This window comes from Sphaeramia orbicularis, chromosome 18 (genome assembly GCF_902148855.1).
Source record: "Sphaeramia orbicularis chromosome 18, fSphaOr1.1, whole genome shotgun sequence".
NCBI classification, from domain to species: domain Eukaryota; kingdom Metazoa; phylum Chordata; class Actinopteri; order Kurtiformes; family Apogonidae; genus Sphaeramia; species Sphaeramia orbicularis.
In genome coordinates, this window is record NC_043974.1 from 25,805,204 (window position 1) to 25,829,868 (window position 24,665).

The 24,665-nt window shown below is 36.9% G+C and overlaps 1 protein-coding gene across 2 annotated transcripts in view; it reads left to right on the forward strand.

Annotated features, from left to right (window-relative positions):
• Positions 1 to 24,665, forward strand: part of pcxb (pyruvate carboxylase b) — an 848,274-nt gene that overhangs the window by 388,066 nt on the left and 435,543 nt on the right. For both annotated transcript variants that reach the window (XM_030162429.1, XM_030162430.1), the window contains one exon: positions 23,622 to 23,804. In XM_030162429.1, coding sequence (XP_030018289.1) covers positions 23,622 to 23,804 — 183 coding nt within the window. The remainder of the gene's footprint in view (positions 1 to 23,621; positions 23,805 to 24,665) is intronic.

Here is a 24,665-nt window from a genome sequence, read left to right on the forward strand (position 1 = left end):
TTATAGTGTCCTGCGAAAGAAAAAGAACAGTATACCGCTATACGCAGCAGATATCGCACCCGAACGACACGACTCAGATCTGCCTCCTAATCAGCCGAGATGTAAGACTCTTAGTTTTGAAGGACGTGAGTAATTAAATTCAGGAGATGGCCAGATTTTTTTTTCCAAGGCTGTCACCAAATTCCTTGGGAGTCAACCCACTTTACACATTTAGCCATGAAAGGAAGAAGCAACAAGATGCTTCTGAGAGAGTGCGTCAGTGAAACAGGAGACCAAGTTGTGAAGTCTGCAACAGTTTTCTGTGTCAAATAATTTTTTAAAGTGTTGTTTTAACCCTTTAACAACGGCAAACTCTCCGGCGCTACGTATTGCACTTTACCGCGTTCAAATTACTGTAACTCCTGAACTGTTTGCGCTATCTGCAAAATTCAAATGGCATCAAAAAGCTGAGATCCGGAGCTTTTCAACACTATATAACACTTTATGGCAGCAATGTGGGGCTCTATTACAAGTTGAAAATAACTGTTTCAGAGACTTCCACACAGGCTAAAAAATGCCTGGAAATAACAAAAAATGAAAAAAAAAAAAAATAAAAAAAATAAATGGAAAATAAAAAGTAGTTAACCCTTTAACAACGACAATCTCTCCGGCACTGCAGCATCAGAAAGCTGAGATCCTGAGCTTTCCAACACTTTATAGCACTTTATGGCAGCAATGTAGGACTCAAGTAGAAAGAGATTTCCACAGAGCCTAAAAAATGTCTGGAAATAACAAAAAATGAAAAAAATAAATAATAAATGAAAAATAAAATAATAAAAAAATGCTGGGAATTAGAACAAGGATGCTTTTTGGTTTTTGACGAGGATTACACTAACATATTTAATCCTTTTACAACGACAATCTCTCCGGCACTGCAGCATCAGAAAGCTGAGATCCTGAGCTTTCCAACACTTTATAGCATTTTATGGCAGCAATGTAGGACTCAAGAAGAAAGAGATGTCCACACAGGCTAAAAAATACCTGGAAATAACAAAAAATGAAAAAAATAAATAATAAATGAAAAATAAAAAAAAAAATGCTGGGAATTAGAACAAGGATGCTTTTTGGTTTTTGATGAGGATTGAACTAACATAGTTAACCCTTTAACAACGACAATCTCTCCGGCACTGCGGCATCAGAAAGCTGAGACCCTGAGCTTTCCAACACTTTATAGCATTTTATGGCAGCAATGTAGGACTCAAGTAGAAAGAGATTTTAAGAGAGGCTAAAAAATACCTAGGAATAACAAAAAATATGAAGCTATAATATGGATACTGAATGTTCAAGACTATAAAGCATGTTTGAGCTGATGTCAAATAGTTGAAAGTTTATTTCTGCAATCTCGGAAAGTTTTGTTATGGGCAGTTACAGTTGTCTCTGATAATAAATATGCTAACAACTTCAAGTCTTTTTTTAAGCATTTTTTTAAAGTGTTTTAAGCATTTGTTATTTATTATAATGATAACACTGGGTTACAAAGAAAATGTTTTTTGCAAGTTGTCTCGGTTTTTTCAACTGAATTAGGACCATTTTGCACCGCTAAATCCAAAAATGACATCTGTTTTTCTCAATCAGGTCAGGTTTTTTTTGCTAATTTGATTTTGAAAAATTTGATCTTCTCACAAAATATAATAATTAATACCAAAATAAGATTGGTAAGCACACTTTATGAAACTTGTGACTTGATTCCTGTTAGGTACAATGGTGTATTCACTGCAGATGTAGCAGAATACTTCAGGCTTAATTTTGCAAGATCTTCTAGTCGAAGCCATTTTATTCACCTGTAATATTAAAAAAAACATTAATCAATTAAAACGATGTCTAAAATGACTCTCTATATCTCTGCAACGTTTAAAGTGAATTCTGTTAAAATTGATGTTTTTATAGCGCTTTGAAATTTTACCCATTATAAGTAAAGGGGCAAAAAACAAAGATTTTTAAAAATTCATAAAAATGTTGAACTTTGATCTACTTTTCCCAAAATGTAATGGCATCTATTCTGGATCACTGGCAATCTATAAACCCAAGTTGGTATGAATTGAACCAATAGTTTTGCTGCTAAAGTGCTAAAAATCAAAGAAACAAACAAACCAAACGGGGTAATAAATGCAACATTTGCAGGAATTTATGTTTTACTGACAGAAATGTTTCTAAAAACCTAAGAAAATCACAAGAGATCTTCTAGTCGAAGCCATTTCATTCACCTGTAATATTAAAAAAAAACAATCATAAATTGGCAAAAGTAAAATCTTCAGAACTCGTTTATTGCAAGAAATATGAAAGAATTTTGTATCATATGATGTAAAAATGCCCATAAATGTAAGCAAAAATGTTTAAAAGCCAATATGTAGCATAGTTCAGAAAGTTGACCTGATTGAGCAAAATTAATGTGATTTTTGGATTCAGCACACCAAAATTATCCTAAATCAGCTCAAAAAACTTAATAAATTTGTTGTTGACCAGTGTAATTAATGGCCATATATTGAAAATTAAGTTCTTTCTGAAAACAAAGGTGCAAAAGAACTGGCAAAACAGACATTTCTGACACTTTTATTGCAAAAAAACCCACATAGACACCTTATAATAGCAGTCTTAAATGGGTTATATTCCCCATTTACAATGATATGGCAATATGGCAGCTGCAGAACAATATTACCATTTTGTGATTCTAACCACCTGGTAAATGTACAGTAAGTCCAATCATCTCTGTCTCATAGCCCGTTTGGCATCTGCTCCTCAGGGGAATATCTAGCCCCATTCGATCAAATATGTTCCATGAATTCATTTGGAACCCCACAGGAAAGTTAAGTTCTTCCTGAAAAGAAAGGTGCAAAAGAGTTAGCAAAAAAAAAAAAAAAAGGTATTTTCTGACAATTTTATTGCCAAGAAAACATGAAGACTCCTTTAACTCTTTCAGTGCCATGGGCCGATTAAATCGGCTTTACGAATACAACCTTTAAAGTGCCACGGGCCGATCAGATCGGCTTCGGAGAACACGCCATTTTTGTGTACAAACAAACCATCCACCCCCATTTCTTTCTCACATTTCGATGACGTTCTTTCAAATCTTCTTGCAAATTACGATCAATAATGAATCGGCTGCGTCCGGCGCGTTTTGAATCTAAGTAGCAATCGGTCGGATGTTATCGAGCGGTTTTTGACCAAGGAAGAGCTCGCGTTTCGTTTTCTGCTTGGGAAATTTTATGAATGAATTTATGAATGAAATCATATGCAAATTAGATGGCCATTTTGTAGTAATATCGTAAACACAGCGATCTGTCAAAACAGTCCCATCTGCTAGAAAATGAGTTCTGATGACGATTCAGACTTCGATTATAAAAATGACGCGAAATACTGAAAAACGGCCAAATTCTGTGGCACTTTTAAGGCTTATTAGCCCCTTAACTGTCTGGCACCGAAAGAGTTAAAGGTTGTCTTAAAAGGGTTAAACTGTGATTTTTGTGTGTACATCTTTGCTAATCCTCAAAACTTTCCAAGAAACTGAATAAGCTTAAGGGCTAAAGTGAAGATGTTTTTTGATTTTTTTAAATTTTTTTTTCTTCACCCAGATTACTTTCATTATTGCAGAAAACAAGCGCAGTTGTGTGATTTTGCCTGCCAACAAACTTTTTTTTTTCTTTTAAATATCTTCAGTTTTGTCCTCCTCTGCCGTCACCTCCATCTCACCTGCAACCCAACCTCCACCTGCAGCCCCCGCCTCGAATTATCCACACAGCTCGACATCAAACATTTAGCATTTAGACTCCATTCTCTTCTCATCTGGCTCTGTATGTTATTTTGTCTCTTTCCCTTTATTGCTCTTTCTACCTCTGTGCGCCTCTGCCTCTGTCTGCTCCTCTCCCACACTAATTGGTTCGCTATCAGTCGGAGCTCACATATCGCTGTCACTTTCTGTCTCTCTGCCTCATACGCCGAGCTGCCAGGCAATGTGTGATGTCTCGCCGTTTCCTCTCCGTACATTAGCTTCGAGTGCATGTGCGTCACTCCTTTCAACTCCGTGCGTAAACATAACCTGACAGCGAAGAGGGAAACTTTAACCAGGGGAGCAGGAGGAATGAAAGTCGGCGAGAAGGTGGAAAGGTTTAGAGAGCGAAGGCCTCCGAGATAAATGAGTTTTGATGGAGGAGTCTGTAAAGCGAGGGCATACTGAGTGAAGAGGATAGAAGGAGAAATGAACTAAATGCTAAATGGCTCATAGAGTGTCTTGGAGAGTTTTCAGTGTTATTACAAAAACAAGCTAACTGTGAAATCTGGTCTTGGGTCCACTTAAGGAGCCAAAGGATTTGGGCTATTACCGCGTTACAGCTCCTAAATGGGTTTAGAAAATAACAAGGATCTTGTTCAGCAGTTGGTGGAAATCGCCTTAGACCAATAATCAAGGTTATTTTAACCTTTTTTTTTTGGTGCTTTTTTCACTCGCTTCTAATGAGTAAGCAGACAGCAGCGCAGTGGTTCATTTAAAAACACATTCTAAATCCACAATGTCGTGGAGTTTGGCGAGGCAGCGAGTCATTTGTCATCTTAACATCTGGCAATTTGTTCAGGCCACATCTGACCAGGCTGAATCGATTTTTAATTGGATGTTTCCAGACTTGGGTTTTAAAATGAAAGTAGAGAGACGTAGTTTGACTTTTGGAGACTAAATGTGAGCGATGTACTTTACCTAATCCATCAAAGCTCCGACAGAGGAGGTACAGAGGAGATGTAATTGTACACGTGAGGAAAGAAAGTCTGACAGCCCTGATATTAAAGTCAAATGTATGCTAAAAGTTGTATCATTCCAAATGGACTTTTAAAGGTCCCGTATTATGCAAATCTCACTTTGTGAAAGTTTTCTTATAGTAGTGTGTGTTGCAGTAGCCTCATTATGAGGTTCGAATTTGAAAACTGTCTGTTTCCTCCCTGCCTTGCTACACCACATTTTGTGAAAATGCCTGCTCAAACGGCCGAGTTTGAGTTGGGTCCGCTTATGACGACATAAGCGGATTTAACTCCTCCCCCTGACTGTGCCCCCACCCTGGCAAAGCGAGCCCCTCCCTGGCAAAGTACCTCTTGGACAACAAACATGGTGAAGGCGAGACACGCAAGTTGTGGTGTTGTTGGCTGCACACACCAATACGAAAGTTTATTTTTCCTCCCCACTTCCGAGCCTCTCCGTAAAAAGTGGCTGGATTATATCTTTGATGGTCATGTACCAAACAACATTCCCAAACGCTTGTATGTGTGTGCCCGGCATTTCACGGACGAGTGTTTTTCGAACATGGGCCCATACAGCTCCGGCTTAGCACAAAGACTCCGAATCAAGAAGGACGCAGTACCAACGCTTCGTGACCCAAGTACAAGTGTGGGAGATGTGAGTTCTTCTCATTTTTTTGTATCTTTACTGCATAACCCTACATTACGGATAAGCTGGTGGTTGTTGACGTGTACGTCTAACGTTAGCATGGCAGCTAACATAGCTCGGTTACTGCTGCTAACGTTTGCGTCCCCATTAACATGCAAGAGCTGATAATATCGTGAGACATTCAACAGAACTACTTTGAACACGGGCCTTTTGTGGTTGGCATCAGTATAGTTAGCATCAAGCTTGTTAGTAGCTGCCTGCATTAGTGGCGGCAGGCGTCTTTCCGTGTCAGGTCCACGAACCCGACACAACACCGCCGTTTTCCGTCGGGGCTCAATCACGCCTCAAGGCAAAGAAAGCCAGTGTTTGGAAAGACGTTCTGTCTGAGACATGTGTATTGTGGACGAGTGAGCCATGGCTTCACAGTCAACATTAGCGCGTAGTACCGCTAACGTAAGCTGCGTCCTCTCCCAGAGAGGGGAGGGGGAGTGGGCGTGGACAGATGCGTTCATTTGCATACCCGGAAGCAGGCCCAGAAACGGCCTGTTCTGAGGAGGGCTGGTGAGAGTGACTTTTTCGACTGCTGAAACTCTGAAAAAAGGATGATTTTGGGGCGAACAAACTTAAATACTATGTTTTTGGGCTTCTGAGACCTATATGACGTGACTGAAAAATAGCATAATACGGGACCTTTAACTCTAAAGCAGACGTGTCAAACATGCGGCCCGGGGGCCAAATCCGGCCCACCAAAGGGTCCAATCCAGTCCATGGGATAAATGTGTGAAAGGCAAAAAGTACTCTAAGATATTAACCTTGTAAAGCCTGAATCATTGACAGAAATGTCCAGTTCTCTGACACTGGAGCCTTTATTGGTCCTTCTGAACAACCAAAAAAATGTTTTTTCAAATATCAATTTCCATGTATGAATTTCAATTTTGTATTCTATTCGATACATCAGGTCTCAGTACTCAAATATTAGTATTTTTGAACAAACAAAAACATGATATAACACAAACATGTCTAAGAAATTGGTCATTCCTTTTCAAAATTGGCAAAGTTCTGCCTCCTGACAGTCTTGTAGTGTCACTGGAAAGGCCTCTGGTGAACAAATTCCTCCCCCCTGGTGGATTATCCATCTATTGCATGTATCTAATTGTATACATCAGGTTTTTCAAGAAAAAAAATATCACACTGATCATATAAAGGACTTCAAACATCATGTATCAAAAATGATACATTTGGCATTTTAGGGTTAATAATGATTTCAGTTCAGGTTCCACATACAGACCAATTCAATCTCAAATGGATCAGATAAATACTATCAGAATAACCTATAAATACTCACAAGTCCATGTATTTGTCTTTGTAAATTTGTAAATTACATTTTCATGTAATTTTACTGTATTTACACTAAAACAAACCATCATTTCACAAAAATGTGAATAACCTGAACAAATATGCACACCTTGTAATGTCTGTTACCAATGTTCTGCCTGTTACTAAATGTTTTGTGCATTTCTACAGCACATCCACTGTAATCTCTTAGTTGTAATGCACACACTGAGACATAATATTGTCAAAATTACTATTAAATACTTATTTTTCTGAAGAAATTTCAGTTTGTTCATGTTGTTCATATTCTTTTAAAGGATAGTTTGTAGATTTTAACCTTTTCATCATGTAATTTTCCTTTTTTCACTCTAAAACATTGAGGAAAGTTTCAACTTCACATTATTTATATATTACTCTTATTTTTTTTTTCCTTGTTTGGCCCATGTCAGATCAAATTTGGCTTACTGTGGCCCCTGAACTAAAATGAGTTTGACAGTCCGTTCTCTAAAGGGACAAAGAACAAAAACAATGCAGAATTCCGGTTAAAAACCACAATATGGTCGTAAATGAAACAATGTCACGCATTGAATAATTCAAATGTTCTATTTATGTCCTAACCCTTCGAACGAATACAGTTAAATGAAATTCCTAGCTTTGTGGCACAGACTCCATGTCTCTGGTTCATGTATAATTTACAATATAGGGAGTGTGATGCGTATCTCTGTGAAAAACAGCAAGGCACCGAAAGAAATCATCTGTGACAAATGTCTGCTGATTTCATGACATTTCACAGATATCTGATTATCTCCTAACTGTCAAAAAAAAAAAAAAATCTATGAAAAAAATCTGTCGTGTTAAAAATGTGAGGACGTCACAACAGCTTTGTTTTCGTTGTCGTTCTTTACATGAGAAAATTTGACGATATGAGCCACTTAAACCCACCTGAGATTAGCTGATAAAGCTCAGACATCAGTGGGAAACATTGAAAACATACAGGATGATGCTGTTTTAGAATAAACTGGGAGTAAGACGACAGCAGGTGCAGGGGGCTAAATCGGTACATGTTCCCGCTTTGTGTCAGCGAGACTATTTCAATGCATTTGTTCTTAAATTATTAGTGTTTAGACTATTCAGAGTAGAGGAAGGGAGAGGGGCGGCGATGTTATGGGGAAAACGAGGCTTTCTTGTCGGACAGCGTTCTTGGCTGAAAGAAGCTGAAACCATGGCCCAATCCCAGTTCAACCCTTACCCCTACCCCTTACACCTACCCCTTTACCCTTGCACTTGAAACGGAGTTGCAATGGGTAGGGGTTGAAATATTCCCCGTCAAGACCTGTTACGCCATCAGCAGTTGTCGATGCCGCTATAGACAGATTCGACAACTTTGTTTCCGAAATAATTCCCCATGCCGTCAGCAGCTGTAACCGTCTCTGTCGCATGGTTTTTGGGCGTCTTTTTGCGGCTATCAACTGCAAACCGCAGAAATGTGGTCTATAACACATTAGTCGCTTTTCTGTTGGACATATGTGCAAAACTTTACTGATTTTTACTAAATGTCGAAAAAAAAACAGAAATGTGAAATGTCTGTTTTTCCATTAAATCACAAATGCGATGATTTGTTTGTTTATTATCGTGAGATGACATGAGAAGTCATTCCATAAACATGGAGACAAACGTAAATATCATGTTGATTTACAGATATATTCATTATTATTATTATATATATCCCCTCTATCCCACACTAAATTAAAAAAATAATTCGGTTTCCTGGTGTGTCCACACATACCGCGCCATGTTTCTTTTAAAACTCTTCTTCACTTGTTGTAGCGTCCGTCAACAAACATTTTTTTTTTATTCATGTGACTAGTTACAGAAAAAGGTCTTTCTGTTGCAGTTTTGTGTGATATACCATTTGCGCTACGCCCGAAAAACCACCTCTTGCTAGCGTAAAAACTTTAATCGAAAAGCGAGAGTTTTGGCGAAATTGTCGTTTTTCCATTAGGCAAATTTTTATGCGCAAGTTATATTTGCACAATGGAAAAGCAGCTACTGAAATGGCATTAAATGGTCGATCAAATGATTAAGTTTGTGAAGAAAATACGTACATTTGTGTGTTTCTTTCATCACACTGCCGCACTTTTTTTTTTTAGCTGTGTTTACCTCCATCTTGCCGATGATTCGAACAGAATTTTGGAAGATTTCTCATACCTGTCTGTTTGTAGTGTGGTCCTGAAAAATCTCTGTTTCGGGGGCCTTTCCTCTCCAACTCATCAAGAATCTGGACACCCCTACCCCTTCACGTGAACGCGCAAAATGGAGGGTGAGGGCAAAAGGGTGAATTGGGTTTGGGGCCCTTGACTTAAATTATTAACACGTTACTTGACTTTTCACTCAATTCTGCCTGAACCGTTGTTTCTTTCTGGCTACAAGGTCTTTACTTTGAAATGTCTGGATCGAGTCCAGTTTGAGAAAAAAAAACAAAACAAAACACTATCTGTGTTGCCGTGGCAGCATTCATCACATATCTATGCCTTCAAGACAAAATTAATATAGATATTTTTCACAAAAGGCAAGTGTACGTGCACAAAAGCCCAGCATAAAAGTGCATTATCCCTCATTAGCACACAGCAGACAATAGGAAATATGGAAAAAGGCTTCACGGAGGCTTAATGAGCATAAACTGTGAGAAAAGACTTTATTTATTGAGGTTAATTGTCGGAAATTCTGACATGGTTCACTGAGCAAGATTTACTTCAAGTGTAAACACTGAGGCCACGTAGGCCACCTCAGACTGTGTCCACAGTTTCTTAAAACCCCGGGGAATTAAAGTCTCTGTTTTTTCGATGTTTTTCTTTGCAGTACAACCTCCGTCTGAGCGGTTTCCGTCAACTGAAGCTCCACGGGGCTAGTTTTGTATTTTCCAGTCTGACTACATATCCCACATATGTGTTTGTGCAGTAAAGTGTAACCGCAAACATCTGCCTTGGCTGCATGTTTGATTAGTCTCCCGACATGAGCAGGACAGGACTGTTTACTGTTAGGAATTCAGTTTGGAACAATATCGACTTTATGTATCGCATGTGCATGTATTAATGTCTGCGTGCGTATTTGTTTATGTCAGCTTGGCTGTGATGCGCGTTAAATGATGTGAATATTTTCCTGAAAATATGAACCGTAACCTACACCCACTGAGGGTGGCTCGGATGATGTCTCTGGATATTTCGGTAACACTTTACTTGAAGGTCTAGTTTATAATGCATTAAGCGTACATTCTTAAGACATTATAATGCATTTATAATGCATTATAAAAGTCAATACAACAGTTTATGATCATGTAAAACAACTTATACCAAGGTTAATAAAGTATTATAAGTGCAGGCATAATATACAGGGTGGGGAAGCAAAATTTACAATGAACATTTAGTTGTTTTTTCTCAGCAGGCACTACGTCAATTGTTTTGAAACCAAACATATATTGATGTCATAATCATACCTAACACTATTATCCATACCTTTTCAGAAACTTTTGCCCATATGAGTAATCAGGAAAGCAAACGTCAAAGAGTGTGTGATTTGCTGAATGCACTCGTCACACCAAAGGAGATTTCAAAAATAGTTGGAGTGTCCATAAAGACTGTTTATAATGTAAAGAAGAGAATGACTATGAGCAAAACTATTACGAGAAAGTCTGGAAGTGGAGGAAGCAACAAAAAAACGTACCAAAGCTTTTATTAAAGCTCTCAAATCCAAAATCCTAAAGGATCCAACCAAATCCATGAGAAAAATGGCAATTGAACTTGAGGTAGACAACAAGACCGTTAGAAATGCAGTAAAATATGATTTGAAGTTAAAATCTTACACAAGAACACCAAAACACTTGTTGACAACAGCAACAAATCCAACTTTCGCAATTTTTGGGAATCATGTTTATGGCCGCCTTCTAGCCCAGATCTAAACCCTCTGGATTCTGCTATTTGGGGCGTTTTAGAACATTTCTCGACATAATTGTTTATCAGCAGCAGTTGTAGTAAAAACTGAAAATATGTCCAAACTTTTAGCCGATTACCTAAAATGTTCAGTTTGGGTTTGAACGGGACAGAACAGCACAGTCAACAACCTGGAGGGGGTGGGGCATGAAGTGTCTCATTTGCATTTAAAGGGCCAGCGCTCAAAATGACCTTTTCCGTGTCGTTACTCAGAAATATTGTTGAAGGTGGACCTGTGGAGTTGAATTAATGAAGAATTCAGACCCAAGTATAGCATTTACAGTTTCTGTAGACCACAGGGAAATGTTTTAAAATGCAGAATTCCATTTAAAAAAAAAAAGAGCAAAATATCACTCCTTTAAGATAACATTGAATTATGAAAATACTTCCATTTACAAACTGTCCAAACAAAACCTGAAAAGAATGAAATATCCTAAGAAAAAAACAAGTGCAATTTTAACAATATGTACATCTCAGCTTATCATTTTTACATGCGCATTATGGATCGGATCTACAAAAGTACAAAACATATAGTAACAGGCTGAATATTGTTAAAAATGCACTTAATTTTTCATTTCAAGTTATATTCATATTTTATTGTTAAATGATAGTTTGTTAATGTAAATATTTTCATAATTTAATGTTGTTTTTTGCACTAAAATAAAGAGAAAAATTCAGAACGGTCATCGTTTATTGATTGTTGTGCGATTATTTTACTTGCGGTCATAACTGTTGTGTATGTGGCTCCTGAACTAAAATGAGTTAGACGTCCTGAACTGTTCATATCTTCAATGTCCTTTTTGCAAATTCATCCTGCGTGTTGGATTGAAACCTTTGGCGGGCTGGTTTTGGCACCCTTGCTTTAGATCAATATAAACAGTTCCAAGTGTGCGCTGACAGGTGTCGTACAAACACAGAATCCAGCAGCAGTGGAGTTCAGTGAAGGTATTAGATGTCATGAATATTTGCTGTTGGGCTGTACAAGCACAACTCCAGCGGCCGTAATGGAAGTAGTCTGTATTTGAAAGAGGTGGTTGAGGCTTTAGAAGGACGTTTGGGCTGTGTAAGAAATGTGAAAGGCCGCCTCTGTGGCCTTCATGTTCACTTCTGCCCTTCTTTTGTACATGTGGTCAGTTCAACACCAGAATGTGATATTAACCACACCTGAGAACTGAACAGGACAGACAGACAGACGGGGATACATATATGCATACATACACGCATACATACATAGATACATACACACATACATACACACACACACACACACACACACACACACACACACACTTGGATACATATATACATATACATACATACATAATGCATATATACACATATACATGCATATATACATACACACACACATAGATACACACATACATGCATACATACATACATACATACATACATACATACATACATGCATACATATACACACACACACACACACACACTTAGATGCATATATACATATATACACACACAGATATACACACATACATGCATACATACACACATACATACATACATACATACATACATACATACATATACACACACACACACACACACACTTAGATGCATATATACATATATACACACACAGATACACACACATACATGCATACATACACACATACATATATACATACATATATACATACATATATACACACATATATACATACACATACATGCATACATACATACATACATACATACATACATACATGCATACATACATACACACACACTTAGATACATACATACATACATACATACACACACACATAGATACACACATACATGCATACATACATACATACATACATACATGCATACATATATGCACACACAGATACAGACACATACATACATACATACATACATACATGCATACATATATACACACACAGATACACACACATACATGCATACATACATACACACACACACACACACACACACTTAGATGCATATATACATATATACACACAGATACACACACATGCATATATATACACATACATACATGCATGCATGCATGCATACATACATACATATATACACGCATGCATACATACATACATATATACACGCATGCATGCATACATACATATATACACACATACATGCAGACATACATATATACACACACACACATAGATACACACACATACATACATACATGCATGTATGCATACATACGTACATACATACATACATACATGCATACATACATACACACACACATAGATACATATATACATACACACATGCATGACATACATACATACATACATACATACATACATACACACATAGATACACACATACATACTGTACATACACGCATACACACAGATGCACACATACATACATGCACACACAGATACACACATACATACATACACACATACATACATGCACACACAGATACATACACACATACATACATACACACATACATACATACACACACGCATACATACATAGCATTTTAGGTCTCAGTGTCTTTGTTTTTGTGTTTCCCACTGTGGTAATAGAGCAGTTTTGAGGATCACATCATAAAATACTTCTCTCACACCTGGTTGAACTGGCAACCAGGAGACAACGTTGCAATTGCAGTTGTCACCAACCATCTGGCCTTGCCACGGTAACACACCCGAACACTTGTTGAATTAAAAGGCTCGTAAAGTCTGTTTTCGCTGTCACGAAAATGGAGACATAACCATGCAGCATGGAACAGCTGTGGTAAACTGTATTTCACTTCAAAAGCATTTATTTCCATGCTTTTGAAAAATGGATCTGCAGCAACTCCAGCACAATATTTATAGACATAAACTGGTTTAGATTCACTGATAAGATGAATAGTACATAAAGACTGGTCAATATATAATGTACAGCTCTGCAAAAATTAAGAGACCACTGCAAAATTTAGTTCATTTTATCTGTTTTTGCTATTTATAGATATACGTTTGAGTAAAATGAACATTTCACTCAAATTCCAAATATTGATATTGTCGTTTAGAGCGCTTATTTGCAGAACATGATAAATGGTCAAAATATCAAAAAAGATGCAGTGTTTTCAGACCAAATGATGAAAAGAAAACATGTTTGTAGTCATTTTCAAACAACCCAGTGCTTATATTTTAACTTATGAAGAGTTTAGACATCAATATTTGGTGGAATAACCCCAGTACATACAGCTTTTACCTGTATTGACATGCTCTCCTCCAGTCTTTCACATTACAAAACTATTGGTTGAATTCATACCAAATTCGGTTTATAAATTATTAGTGACCCAGAATAGATGTCATTACATTTTGGTCAAAGTTCAACAGTTTTTTATGAATTTTTCAGTTATTTTTTCTTCTCCTATTTACTTCTAATGGGCAAAATTTCAAATGTCTATAAAAACATCGATTTTGTTTCAATTTACTTCAAACTATGCACATATATAGAGGCAACTGATATGCTGACATCTGCACACGCATAAACATGATGACATCAGCTGGATCGATACCAAAATAAGCAACAACACGTGCGAGGGGTGGGGTTTGTCGTGCCTGGCACCACTTGCTCTTAGTTTTTTTGTTCTACCTCTAAATTTCTAAAATATTTTTCATGCTCTGACTGTAAAAAATAATTTTCTACCACATTGTACCATCTACTTTCTTCACATCTCACTCAGGAAGAAAATTCTCGTATTTCATTTTAAAGAAATATCTATATTTATGAAGTATGTGGACAAAAATATTGGGACACATAGTGGCGACAGCTCATATAATGTCCTGTTGATGCTAATTTGAGATATAAACATCAATATTTCCTTGAGAGAAATGAAGTAAAAGAAATCTCTGAGGCATTTTGGAAGCAAAGATTGAGAAACAATGTAAACAAAACTATTAAAATGTTGATAATTTAAAGGGTAGGTCAAAGAAGCTTTTACATTCAGGCTATTCCCTTGAAGAGAAATATTTTTGTTTTTTGTTTCTTTTTGGGAGTTTTTATATTATTTTTTCTTCTGTTGTGCTATCGCATTAGTGTTACATCGATGAACCCTGTACTGTACTGACTGTTGTTTCACGACCAAAATAAACAAACTAAGTAACCCATGCAATAATATTTATATTTGTCATGATTGTTTTGTATCCCAGACTCCTGTTAGAAAAGAATCACCTGAATTCAACGCGTCCCAATACTTTTGTTCATGTAGTGCACGGGTGTCAAACATGCGGCCCGGGGGCCAAATCCAGCCCGCCAAAGGATCCAATCTGGCCCGTAGGATGGATTTGTGAAATACAAAAGTTACACTTAAGATATTAACAATCAAGGATGTCAAAATCATTTTAATTCAGATTCCACACACAGACCAATTAGATCTCAAGTGGGTCAGAACCAGTAAAATACTATCATATTAAACCTATAAATAATGAAAACAGCAAATTTTAGCTTTGTTTTAGTGTAAAAAAGTAAAAGTACATGAACATTTTTATATTAAAAAACTGACACTTTACAAATAAAGTGAAAAACCTGAAATGTTTTAAAATAAGTAAATGCAATTTTACCAATATTCTGCCTATTATTAAATGTTTTTGCATTTGTAATTGTAATGTAAGTTGTAATGCACATGTGTAAAGGATAAACTGATAATATGAGGTATAATATTGTTAAAATTGCACTTGTTTTTCTTAAGACATTTCCAGTTGTTCATGTTATTCAGATTTTTATAGATGTTAACATTATCATAATTTAATTTCACTTTTTTCACTGTTACAATCTACTCTCGTTAAACCGCCCGCCGTTATACCGCCATTTCCGCCTATCGCCATCCGCCAGCCCAGTTCCATGCACAAACAACACTTATACCATTGATTTCCCGACCGTTATACCGCCAGCGTGATTGCCATCGAGTACACATAAATTTTAACAATGCACTGAAACAAACGCGCCAGACGCTGATCGCGACAAGCTACGAGTAGGTCTACGGAACGGCCACCGTTCATTTATCGCAGAACACTCAGTAGGTCAGGATGTCGGGAAGAGGACGTGGGATTAAGCCAAAGCCTCAAGATGATGGGGTGTCATTTCCCGACACGGTATAATAATGCTTAAAATGTTTCCCCACTTTAAATGATCCCTTACAACATAACAGAATCAAGATTTATTTAGAAACGCAATTAGAACGGGTTAACGGAGGCAGCATAGACATCATATAGTAAAGACATGCACATTATGGACGCAACCCGTTGTAACGCCATTTTCGCTATACCGCCAATTTGGCCATGAATGGAAGTTGGCGGTATAACAAGAGTAGACTGTATTATTTTACTGGTCCGGCCCACTTGAGATCATATTGGACTGAATGTGGCCCCTGAACTAAAATGAGTTTGACACCCCTGATGTAGTGTATCCATCCATCCATCCATCGCCAAACTTATATTATCCACTTAAACTCCTTTAAAATCTTGACGTTAACACATACGAGGATGTCGGGGAAGAGCCTTTGAGCTAGTCACTGATCCATCCTCCTTTTCTTTTATTTCCAGTTCTGGATAAAAGTCTAAAAATATGCAGAAAATAGCCCTGATGTTGAGTCAAACTGTACAGATGTATAGACTAAATAAGTCCAAACTAAAAGCAGCTTGAGTTTCAATGCGACCAGTGTTCGGTGCTTCACTATATACCCCCACTGGGGTTGTAGCAGTTTGATATTAAATAACACGGTGTAAAAGAAACCCTGGGCAGCCATCAGACAGCCAGTCAGTCACTTTAACACAGCAGTCAACACTAACGGCTGCATCGGTCTTGTGTATCCGCTTAGCCCGCAGTGTTGAGGGGTGACAACTTAAAAATATAGCTTGTTCACAGTAAGGGAAGATTTAATGAATAGAGCGGAAAAGTAAACAGAGTCGATCTTCCCTGGGGCATTTGCACAGTGGAGGGTTGGCAACTGCCTCAAGACTGTAGTGGAAACAAAATGCCTCAGAAGCCCAGCGGCAGCACCGATTAGCCACAGTTGGCAAAATATGGTTCATTAAGAGCGTTGTCGGCTTTAGGGGCAACATGGAAATAAAGTCAGAAATGTTTTTTCAGAAATTACATGGTGGATGTTGCATCGAGGGAATTCTTGTTGTCCTGTTTTTGTTGAAGTGGGTGCATTTATTTACGTCAGTAACTGTGCAGATAATTGTTGATTATTCGGAAAATGATCGAAAATATTTCCAGTAAATGTAACCCTTAAAGACCCGGTGCGACTTTTGTGGCCGTTTCCAAGTGAATTTTCTCTATATTTAACCTTTAAGTGATTTATCACCATTTATTGCAATATTATCTTCTTTATTTTATGTTTTCTCCGTGAAAACCATGCATTTTCCTACATTTAATTCACTGATAATGTAGATCACAGGTGTCAAACATGCAGCCCGGGGGGCAAATCTGGCCCACCGAAGATTCTAATCCGGCCCGTAGGATGAAAGTGCAAAAGTGAACCTGAACAGTCCAGGTTGTCCAAATCATTTTGGTTCAGGTTCCACATACAGACCAATGTGATCTCCAGTAAAAATAACAACACAAAAACCCATAAATAATGACAACAACAAATTTTCTTTGTGAAAAATTATGTGGAAAAAAATTTAAGCAAAAAAATAACATTACACTGTGAAAATATCTACATTTACAAAACTATTCTTTCTCAATGAAATGCAAATAAATATAAACAAAGATGAACAACCCGAAATGTGCAATTTGAACAATATTCTGCCTGTTACTAAATGTTTTTTGCATTTATAGATCCACTGTGATCTGTAGTTGTGTTAATAATAAGAAACGTAATATTGTAGAAATTGTTCAAATTTTAGTTCCAAACTCCAAACTTAACGAAAACTAACAAAATGACAAAAACTAGAATTCTAAAAACATTTTTGTTAACTGAAATAAATAAAAACTATAACTAAAGAAAAAAAAAAAAGATAACTAAAACTATATTGTGTGTTTACAAAACTAACTAAAACGTATAAAAATTCTGGATAAAATTCCCTCAGTTTTTGCCTTTGTTGGTGCTGGATTGATTTGAAATTGATTTCCCTCAACCAATTTTAGCTGATGACACCATATGATATTTAACGGTCCGTCAGTTCTTGTCACTTGTCGTTTAGGCGTCTTCTCGTCCCCACTCTACCTGGAAACATGGAGACTAAAGTTGGGAAAAAGCAGCAGAGTCCTGTCTGGGATTTATTTGAATACGACAGAGAAGAAGATAAAAGATATAAATAAACTAAAACTAAGCATTTAGAAAATAACGAAAACTAATAAAAAAAACAGCAAACCTGCTCTAAAAACTAATTCAAACTAACTGAATTAGAGGAAAAAAAGTCAAAACTAAGTAAAACTAAACTGTCATGAAAAATCCAAAACTATTATAACCTTGCCTAAATTAACTCAAATGACTTTTCGACTACACCCAAAAGGTACAATCTCAACCAAAAAAGTAGGTACGCAAGTATAAAATACATGAAGTCAAGGTCTAGGGCAGGGGTGTCAAACATGCGGCCCGGTGTTCCAATCCGGCCCCTGGGATGAATTTGCAAAGTGCAAAAATTCTACACTTTTCAACTGTATTAAGCAAAAAATAAATAAATAAATAAATTAGCTTGAATTAAGGAAAAAATCTTGAATTAAGCAAAAAAAATCTTAAATTTAGCAAAAAATCTTGAACTGAGAAAAAAAAAAAAAATTAGCTTGAATTAAGAAAAAAATCTTGAATTAAGCAAAAAAAAGTCAATCTTCAATTAAGTAAAAAAAAAGTGAATTAAGCAAAAAAATCTTGAATTGAGTAAAAAAATCTTGAATTAAACAAAAAAAATCTCAAATTTAGCAAAAAATCTTGAATTAAGCAAAAAAAAAATAATTAGCTTGAATTAAGGAAAAAATCGTGAATTAAGCAAAAAAAAAAAAAAAAATCTTCAATTAAGTAAAAAAATCTTGAATTAAGCCAAAAAAAATCTTAAATTTAGCAAAACATCTTGAATTAAGCAAAAAATCTTGAATTAACAACTTAAAATTTTTGTCTTTGTTTTAGTGCAAAAAATTACATTAAATTATGAAAATATTTACATTTACAAACTATCCTGTAACAATAAAATGTGAATAACCTGAACAAATATGAACAACCTGAAATGTCTAAAGAAAATTCAGCCCAATTTGAACTATTTTCTGCCTGTTACGAAGTATTTAGTGTCTTTGTAGATCCGATCCATAATGCACATGTAGAAATGATAAGTGGAGGCTGAATATTGTTAAAATTGCACTTATTTTTCTTAAGAAATTTCGGTTTTTTTCAGGTTATTCACATCTTTTTTGTCTGGATACTTTATAAAAGTAGGTGTTTTCATAATTTAATGGGGGTTTTTTGCACTTAAACACAGACAAAATGTGGACTTGTCATTATTTATAGGTTATTCTGTTATTATTTTACTGGTTCAGCCCACTTGAGATCAAATTAGGCTTATTGTGGCCCCTGGATTAAAATGAGTTTGACACCCCTGGTCTAGGGGGAAAATACAGCAGTTTTGATAAAGACCAAGCATCCTGCTCTACACATAAATAACAAACCTTTAAGTATAAAGTGAAAAAAAAAAAATTGACAGAGTGCAACGACTTAATTCGGCGTTCATAGTTATTCATGCTTTTGTAAGAGGAAGTATTATGTAGAGCGTTCATGTCTACTTCAGTAACACTTGAAATGCTGATGACCGCCCTCAAGCCTTAAAATCAAAGGGCTCAATGAAAATCACAGCCTGGAAATTGGGGCTTTGAGCCTTGGAAACGTCGCACATACACAGGTGTAGAGGTCTCAAGCGTGGGCAGCAATACTTGTGACAATTTAATCTGCCTCAGCTTCTCATACATTTACAGCGTTACGGAAGCAGTCTCTTTTTAACTCGCCCTCCCAGTTCCTGTTGGGAAAAAAAAAAAAAAAACATCAGAAAAGTCTCCACGGTAAAAGATGTGTCTATGAATAAACCATTGGATGAAATATTAAATCCAAATTGAAAAATACAGCAGTGTCCACTCATTCAGTCATTTAAAATTCAGCCTGGTATATTGATTTGTAAGCTTGTAATAGTAATGTTTCCTTTCTATTGCGCTACATTTTGCATAATTCATACTTTGATTTCGGTGACTACTGCTGTCATCGTCTACCCCGCCGCATGCGCGACCGGACATTTCTCCAACATTTTCGACTGCTGTAATGTAAACAATGCTTTAATTAGCGAGTAGCGACTGCGAGGTGGAATAAAGTGCGCGATGATTGGCTGTAAATGCTCACGGAGACTGTCTGAAAATGTTACCGGCGTATCATCAGTATGCCACAACATTGTTATAATTACAATTTCTACTCATCTTCCTCTTCCAGGCCTTGAGGTGCTCCATATGTTGTAGTGTTGGATGCCCCCCCCACACACACACACACACATCTCCCCCCCCCCCCCCTTTGCTCTCTTGCCAAGTGGTTTGGAACCAACCACCGCCTCCGTTTCACCCTCGTCTCATGCTCGTTTTCTCTGTATTCCACCCTTCTGGATAGTCTCTTTTGTCACTTGTCATTTTCCACCTGCTGTTTTATTTAACCCTTTCACAACGGCAATAGGGGTGTGTATTGGCAAGAATCCGGTGATACCACACAAATCACAATACGATATATCACAATATATCACGATACAAAAAGTTAAAAAGGCCATTTTTATCGGTTTTGTTTCTTTTTTAACACTTTCAGTGACATGGGCCGATTAAATCGGCTTTACGAAAACAACCTGTAAAGTGCCACGGGCCGATCAGATCGGCTTTGGAGAACACGCCACATTTGTGTACAAACAAACCATCCACCGCCATTTCTTTCTCACATTTCGATGACGTTCTTTCTGTGTCCCCCTTTTGAGACCAAGCAGACGGGAATTTGAGGTCACGCGACCGAATAATATTTTTATATCTTTTTAATGTTTCTTATTCTCCGGTGTTTCATCAGAGGGAGCCCTCCATGCCGGGGGGGCGGCTGTGGACTCCGGGGGCTGTGGCGCCTTCTCTCACTGGGGTCCGCTCCTTTCTGGTGGGTGGGGGTCCCAGTTGGCCCTCTCCCACTAGTTGGGATGCGGGGCTGTGTTGCTGGTGCCTGGTCGCCGGGGTCGGCGGCTGCCTCCTGGTGCGGATGGCTCCCTGAGACAGCGCCTCCTAAACTGATGTTTTACTTTTACTTGTACATTTTTGTTCTGGTCTACCCGTGTTCAGTCAGTCTTCTTAAGTATGTGTGAGCTTGTGGGTTTGCATGTATATGTGTGTGTGTGTGTGTGTGTGTGTGCGGGTGAGTGGGTGGGTGTGGGTTGGGGGCGGTACTGATTTTTAAACTGATATGTAAAGCACTTTGTGCTACAGTTTTTAATGTATGAAAAGTGCTATATAAATAAAGATTATTATTATTATTATTATTATTATTATAAATTATGCAAATTACGATCAATAATGAATCGGCTGCGTCCGGTGCGTTTTGAATCTAATCAGCAATCGGTCGGATGTTACCGAGCGGTTTCCTGCAGGATTCTTCAAATATTATAAAAAGGACGCGAAATACTGAAAAACGGCCCAAATCTGTGGCACTTTTAAGGCTTATTAGCCCCTTAACTGTCTGGCACTTAAAGAGTTAAAGTATTATTTCCTGGAAGAATGGAATTACACCAAAAATATAGACAAATAATAAACACATTTTTCTTCGATCGCAACAGGATCTAATGCTATATTGCAAAATTTTTCTGCGTTAAAACTTAAATTAAGTTTTACAGACATTACAGTTTAAGATCCAGCTCAAATGTTCATATTCTATTAGTTCAGAACTAACATCAGAACATTATTTTAGTTTTTATTAATGTCTGTTTTTTAATGAGAACATCAGCCTGTTCAGGGACTACAGGTGGAAATTAGCACTAGTGTTAGAACCTGGCACACTACAGCTCTCCTTTTTTAAGGTTAATGTATATTTTGCATTGTCCTTGTCTAAATAAATAACTAAAATGGAAAAAAAAAAAACAAAAACAAAACTTTGCTGTTCTTGATAAACCTGATCTGCAGTAATATGTTTTAGTGCAGATCAATTGTTAATTGTTATTAGACTATAATTAGCAGTTTTCTTAATCAAAAAGTTATATGAAAGTTATATATTATCTCCATGAATTGAGTAACAACTAGTATTAGAGTTTGATTAAACATGATAAAATGGCATTAGTGGCTTTAAAAATGTTTTTATTTCATGGTTTTCACATAGTTAATCACTTTCTGATGATGCGTTTTAAATACATGTTGGTTTGCTTCAAAAATCAAATGCATGGTGTTCAGCTGAGCGGACATTTTTGTAACTCCATAAAAAAATAGTCATAAAAAATGTCATTTGCTTTGTTTTTTTCATGCCTAACAAGGAATAAAAACACTCAAGAAAAAAATATTGACGGTTTTCATAATTCATGCATGAAAGGGTTAAATACTTGTTGCTTTGCTTCAAAAATTAACCCTTTCATGCATGAATTATGAGAACCTTAATCAAGATTTTTTTTCCTGAGTGTTTTTATCCCTCTTTAGGCATGAAAAAAAAACAAAAAACAATGTGATTTATTTTTTTTTTTTTTAAATCAATCTGTTTTTCATATAGTTACAAAATGTCCACTCAGCTACACCATGAATTTTATTCTTGACGCAAAGAAACATGTATTTAAAACCCAATATCATAAAGTGATATGAAAACAGTGAAATGAAACCATGTTTAATGCAGCTAATCTGATGTTTTCTCACATTTTAACATATTCTAATACTAGTTATTACTCACTTCATGGAGATAATATGCAAAAAATAAATATTAACAATTGATTTCCACTCAAGAACCAATCAAGAACTGCAAAGTTCCAATAATGGTATAAATTGCAGTTTATGAGATGATGCATAAGTGTCCACTGTGTTGGTTGATATGGAACTAAAACAACAAAACCCATGAATATACAAGAGTAAAGCTGTAGAGTAACTGTCCACTGTAGTGACCACTATGCATGAAAGGGTTAAAGGCATGGTGTCCAGCTGAGTGGACGCTGTTGTAACTTCATGAAAAAAAGGTTCATAAAAAGATTTCAATCGCATTGTATTTTTCATGCCTAAAGAGGAATAAAAACAGGAAAAAAAATCTCAACTAAAGTTATCATAATTCATGCACGAAAGGGTTAAAGCTACAAAATAATTGGCAAAAAACGACATTTTCCGACTTTTTTATTGCAAAGAAAACACGAGCGCCTAGGCGGCCTGTTATTATGGCAGTCTTACCTTGTGATACTTTGCATTTCTGCATCATTAATGTGGTGCACCAAATACTCCAGCTCAGCACTGCAAAATTACTGCACATATTTTTGTCGTTTCGGTCTATGTGCATGAGTGTGATTGCTCATCTGGGAGAAAAAAAAAACAAAAAAAAAAACAGTTGCATTTGCACTTTATCCGAAAATTATTTGAACATCCGCCGAGTTTACTGGACCGTGGAGGGTTAGACGATAATAACTCTAATGAATTCGCTTAATCTTTAGGTGACAAATTGTGTGGTGCATTTTCTTGCCAGCTCCAGCAGAATCTACTCTAATATAATCCAAAATAATACCGTATAAAATGTTTATTTATATATGCACTGTATTTCTTTTAAATTATATTCACTCGGTGCTAATGAACAATTAATCATGTGGACTTGCAGACTTTCTCTGAAACTTTTAAAGGAGCTTGAAGTATGAATATTTTACTCCTCCTTTTGGAGTTTATGTTCTAGGCTAACTTTGCAAACTGCTGAAATCCTTCACCTTTACTCTTCCCGCTAGGTCTTCCGAAGCGGCGAAGGCATGGGTATCCGTCTGGACAGCGCGTCAGCCTTCCAGGGCGCCATCATTTCACCCCATTACGACTCCCTGTTGGTCAAAGTCATCGCCAGCGGGAAGGACCTGCAGACGGCGGCGTCCAAGATGAGCCGAGCCCTGGCCGAGTTCAGAGTGCGAGGGGTCAAGGTAGGACGCGCGATGACGTGCGTTTTCTTGCTTTTATTTGCATCTGGTGCCCTTCAGTCCCGTTTCTCGACACATTTATGTTAAATTTGTGGCTGACAGTGAGCCAAAACACCAACAACCGTGACAGTTTGGAACATTCGGGAATGCTAAATACATTGAACGCTTTTTCCCGAGTCTTTCACAAACTATTTAAATAATTATTGCGTGAATTATTGTGCAACCCAGTTTTGAAGCCGATTTAAAGGTTTTTACAGTGAGAAAAGACTGAAACATTTTGGTACATTCTTGGTTAATTCGCTTCTTAATGCTTTGTGACGTGTTTTGATTTTAGACTCGATAACAGCCCTCGTTTCTTAGCATTTTTTTCTTCTGCATTTTTTTTGCTTTTCATTTGCATCTGGCGCCCTTCAGTCCTGTTTCTCAACACGTTTATGTTAAATTTGTGGCTGATGGTGAGCCAAAACACCAACAACCGTGACAGTTTAGAACATTCGGGAACGCTAAATACATTCTTGGTTCAAACTTGAACGCCTTTCCCCCCCCCCGAGTCTTTCGCGAGCTATTTAAATAATCATAGCGTGATTTATTGTGCAACACGGTTTTGAAGCCGATTTTAACCCTTAATAGGTAACCATCTAAAAATGTTATTTTTTAGTCAGTTACAATACTTTATTGCTTATAGTATGAAAGGATAGCAATGAAACGAAAAAAATTGTGCTTTATTTTCCAAATAAATTCTCCTGTACTGAGTGAAAACATAAAAAATTAAAAACGTGGGGTCTGCTGGGACCCCAGGTTACCTATTAAGGGTTAAAGGTTTTCCGGTGAGAAAAGACTGAAACATTTTGGTATATTCTTGGT